The 5,000-nt window shown below is 44.5% G+C and overlaps 1 protein-coding gene across 1 annotated transcript in view; it reads right to left on the bottom strand.

The window, feature by feature from the left end:
* LOC117474444 (alpha-1,3-mannosyl-glycoprotein 4-beta-N-acetylglucosaminyltransferase B-like) overlaps positions 1-5,000 on the bottom strand; it is a gene marked incomplete at its 5' end in the record, with an annotated part of 9,094 nt that overhangs the window by 3,152 nt on the left and 942 nt on the right. Inside the window, 3 exon segments of the mRNA XM_034120226.1 lie at positions 3,104-3,182; positions 3,348-3,364; positions 3,366-3,542. Of these exon segments, the coding sequence (XP_033976117.1) occupies positions 3,104-3,182; positions 3,348-3,364; positions 3,366-3,542 (273 nt within the window).

Here is a 5,000-nt window from a genome sequence, read left to right as displayed (position 1 = left end):
ACACACACACACACACACACACACACACACACACACACACACACACACACACACACACACACACACACACACACACACAAACGAACACATGTTCAGGTTATTATGTATCCCTTGTTTATCTGTTATCATGTTATACTGTATATCCATTTAATATTTGTAAATTCAACATGTATATTTTCTACTTTCTTGTTTAGTTCTAGTCTTTTTAATTTGTAATGTCATGTGTTTTATGCAACACAAACTGTGGCGGAAACTTCTGAAACAATGGAGAGTCAGGACTCAGAGAGACACGAGGAGAGCTGGAGCTTTGATGGAGTCAGGACTCAGAGAGACACGAGGAGAGCTGGAGCTTTGATGGAGTCAGGACTCAGAGAGACACGAGGAGAGCTGGAGCTTTGATGGAGTCAGGACTCAGAGAGACACGAGGAGAGCTGGAGCTTTGATGGAGTCAGGACTCAGAGAGACACGAGGAGAGCTGGAGCTTTGATGGAGTCAGGACTCAGAGAGACACGAGGAGAGCTGGAGCTTTGATGGAGTCAGGACTCAGAGAGACACGAGGAGAGCTGGAGCTTTGATGGAGTCAGGACTCAGAGAGACACGAGGAGAGCTGGAGCTTTGATGGAGTCAGGACTCAGAGAGACACGAGGAGAGCTGGAGCTTTGATGGAGTCAGGACTCAGAGAGACACGAGGAGAGCTGGAGCTTTGATGCTTTCACACCAGCGCTTTTCCCTTTCTAGCTCCTAGCTAGAGCTTTTCTGGTTCAGCTCCGGTTTCCCTTTTCAGCTCCCGCTCTGTTCACACCGCCCAGAGCTGCCGCTGCTGCGTCATGACGTCACCGTTTACATCGCTGATTTTCTCCCCAACGGAGCTCACAACAACAACAACAACAACAACAACAACAACAACAACAACAACGGGGGGGGACTGCGTCGGGTCGATGATCGCGTTGCTTTTAATCATACGAAGCCAGATTAAATTAAATAACTACTTCTCCAACCTTATACTTTTCTCCAGAGTGCCGTGGTTCATTGTTTATTAATGTGTTTCAGCGGCATTTAGCGACCGCTGCAGTGCTGACTGCTCTTCCACGGGAGTTTATTCTCCCGTTAGCTCCGGGTTAGCTCACACGGCTCTAAAGTATTCACTGTCTGACTGTCACACAAGCAGCTGATACATATCCCCAGTTCCCCTTAAGTGAATGTGTGTCAGTCTGAATTGACGCTGTTTGGCATCACAACGCTGTTATGAAAGTTTCTCTGGTATAACATGGGTGATGTTAGCATAGCAACCGAAGCTAAACTGACTACTTGCTAAGCCGTTTTCTACAGGCACTTTTTACCGGCGTATTTTTCATTATGATTCTACTTGTGATAGTCGGACATGACAACCTGTGCAGCCCATGTATTGATTCCATCCGATAGCTGCTATAATAACAAACAAAACGTCTGCCTGCTCTCCACAATGATCAATAACAGCGAACGGATGGTCAAAGTAAGGTACAAATAAACAGAATCACACGAAGCCTGGTTAGTGTTGCCTGACTTTATAAAGTGTGTTTTTTTTTAATAAGTGTGTGGTTGCCTTCTAGTCACTTTGCTCAGCGCTACTGCTTGTAGGCAGGCATGACGAGACTCTTCAGTCGACCCATGTTCAGGGGAGGTGGGTTTAGTTTCCTGCACGCCTCGACGTAAGAGAGACGTAAGCGACGCCGCCTCTAGCTCCGAAGCTCCTGCCTCTAGACCGACAATTTTTTGGAGCTGGAAGTGAACCGCATTCCGGAGCTATGACGCGGCGCCGCTGCGGTGTGAACAGGAAAAAGCGGCGCGCCGGTGTGAAAGGGGCAAGAGAGACACGAGGAGAGCTGGAGCTTTGATGGCAAACACTGACGGTTTATTTGGAGTTACGGCCGGAGAACTCACAAGACAGGTGGTGTGTCACGAGTTGACACGGCGGTTGCCAAACCAATTCTGAAGAACTCTTCTGTAGTTCCAGGTTTTAACTAGTTCAGAGTGAAATAATCAACATTCTTTATCAGTGAGACTAAACATTATGGACCCTGAATCTAACTAGAGCTCTCGTCCATAGGAAAGAATGTGCGCCAGGGAACCTACGTCCCTGAACAGTAAACTACGTCATGTCAGCTTGTGCTCTGTCAGACTGGCAACAACAATGCGTCCAAGCTGCTCCTTCTCCAGAGAGATAGCAGCAGAACCCAAGCTGCTCCTCCTTCAGAGAGATAGCAGCAGAACCCAAGCTGCTCCTCCTCCAGAGAGATAGCAGCAGAACCCAAGCTGCCCCTCCTTCAGAGAGATAGCAGCAGAACCCAAGCTGCCCCTCCTTCAGAGAGATAGCAGCAGAACCCAAGCTGCCCCTCCTCCAGAGAGATAGCAGCAGAACCCAAGCTGCTCCTCCTTCAGAGAGATAGCAGCAGAACCCAAGCTGCCCCTCCTTCAGAGAGATAGCAGCAGAACCCAAGCTGCCCCTCCTTCAGAGAGATAGCAGCAGAACCCAAGCTGCCCCTCCTTCAGAGAGATAGCAGCAGAACCCAAGCTGCCCCTTCTCCAGAGAGATAGCAGCAGAACCCAAGCTGCCCCTCCTCCAGAGAGATAGCAGCAGAACCCAAGCTGCCCCTTCTCCAGAGAGATAGCAGCAGAACCCAAGCTGCCCCTCCTTCAGAGAGATAGCAGCAGAACCCAAGCTGCCCCTCCTCCAGAGAGATAGCAGCAGAACCCAAGCTGCCCCTCCTCCAGAGAGATAGCAGCAGAACCCAAGCTGCCCCTTCTCCAGAGAGATAGCAGCAGAACCCAAGGCCGTAGACCTGTGCCGTGGGAAAGGAGGCAGTGAGAGGAGAACATGATGAACTGGGTCGAAGGCTGAATACCTGAGCAAATGATTCCCTAACACAAACATTTCCCAAATTGAGATCAATAAAGTACTTCTTATGATTGTTTCTACTTTGTTCCTCACTTCTGTTCACATCCCAAATCTGTTTATATCTGACACATTTCCTCTGTTTATGGAAGAGAGACATGTTGTTAGGATGCATGAGGTATTAGTAATGCATGGCTTTAATCTGCTCTCAGTGAAAAGAGGAACTCTCACGTCGAACGGCAGCACCTCCACAGACGTGTTGAACAGCTTGTCTCCAGGGTGCTCCATGTGCCCGCTGCGGAAGAAGAACCTGACGGGGACACGGACAGGCGTTTACAAATATATATATCAAATCTGTACTTTATAGAATAATTAAAGCTAGTGTAAAACAACTTTTTAAATATCTCAAATGTTATTTATGTGATTGATGTTGTTGTTGTTATTGATGTTGTTTATGATATCTATGTATCCCCACCTCTCGATGCGGACAGGGCGTGAAGAAGCGTATCCGGATGAAGTCCCCTGAGACGGGGGTGAAGGCCCAGAAGAAGTCCTCCCCCAGGTAGGCTTTCTCCAGAGTGAAGTGCTGGTAGGTCTTCAGAGAGGTCGTGACCTCTGCCAGGGGGTTAGCGTGACCTTTGTGGAGCGTCTGCTTCCCAAAGTCCTTATCCTGCAGGGAAACATGCAGGGTTACCATACAGGTCTATACACACTGATGCTGAATGTCCTCTTCCAACATGAGAGTAACATGCTAACAAAGGTATCCCAACTGTAGCTGTGTTCATGACAGGATGTCTGATTACCTAGAAGAGCATCAGGACTGTTTTAGGCATATGATAGCTATGTGATTAACATGATGATTCAGCCTCTATGGAGATAGACATATGACAAGCATGATCATTTCTGACGTGGAGCTAATCTGAAGTAAACATTGAATACTGCTTTCTATTCCTCCATCTTGTGACTGTGTAACTCCCTCTCTTGGATATCAGCATGTGAAGGACACTGTTCAGGAACTAGTTGATGCTCTGTATGTGATGACTACTTCCATTCTGGAGAGGATCACAGATACATGGATCCTGAGATTGAAGCTCAAGCCCGGGACCAGTGATTATTAACATTTTGAGATTTGAGAAAAAGTCAGATTTTTGTGAAAGTCAGAATTCTGAGAAAAAGTCCGAATTTTTGAGAAAGTCGATTTTTTGAGATTTTCAGTAAAAAGCCAACATTTTGATAGAAGTCAGATTTTTGATATTTTGATAAAAAGTCAGAATTTTGATAAAAATTCAGATTTTTGATAAAAATTCAGATTTTTGATAAAAAGTCAGAATTTTGAGAAAAAGTCAGAATTTTGGGAAAAAGCCAGAATTTTGAGAAAAAGTCAGAATTTTGAGAAAAAGTCAGAATTTTGAGAAAAAGTCAGAATTTTGATATTTTGAGAAAAAGTCAGATTTTTGTGAAAGTCAGAATTCTGAGAAAAAGTCCGAATTTTTGAGATTTTCAGTAAAAAGCCAACATTTTGATAGAAGTCAGATTTTTGATATTTTGATAAAAAGTCAGAATTTTGATAAAAATTCAGATTTTTGATAAAAAGTCAGAATTTTGAGAAAAAGTCAGAATTTTGGGAAAAAGCCAGAATTTTGAGAAAAAGTCAGAATTTTGATATTTTGAGAAAAAGTCAGAATTTTGATATTTTCAGAAAAAAAAACAACATTTTGAGAACAAGTTCAGTGTTTTGTACATGACAACCGGTATTCCTCCATCTTGTGACTGTGTAACTCCCTCTCTTGGATATCAGCATGTGAAGGACACTGTTCAGGAATTAGTTGATGCTCTGTATGTGATGACTACTTCCATTCTGGAGAGGATCACAAATACATGGATCCTGAGATTGAAGCTCCAGCCGGGGACTAGGGAGATGTTTCTAACACACATAAATAATGCTCTGAACCTGCTTCCCAAAGTCCTGATCCTGATAGCAAACATACTTAACATTCAGGTTTATATACAAATATATGATGGTCCTAATCTGCTTCTTAAAGTCCTGATCCTGCATGGAAACACGTTTATATATCATTGATCTATATGAAAAATGTGATTAATGATCAATTCATCTTTGCAGTTTCCA

The sequence above is a fragment of the Trematomus bernacchii genome, unplaced genomic scaffold (assembly GCF_902827165.1).
Source record: "Trematomus bernacchii unplaced genomic scaffold, fTreBer1.1, whole genome shotgun sequence".
In the NCBI taxonomy this organism is placed as follows: Eukaryota; Metazoa; Chordata; class Actinopteri; order Perciformes; family Nototheniidae; genus Trematomus; species Trematomus bernacchii.
The sequence above is the reverse complement of the archived record's forward strand: the minus strand, read 5'-3'. Positions and strand labels throughout refer to the sequence as shown.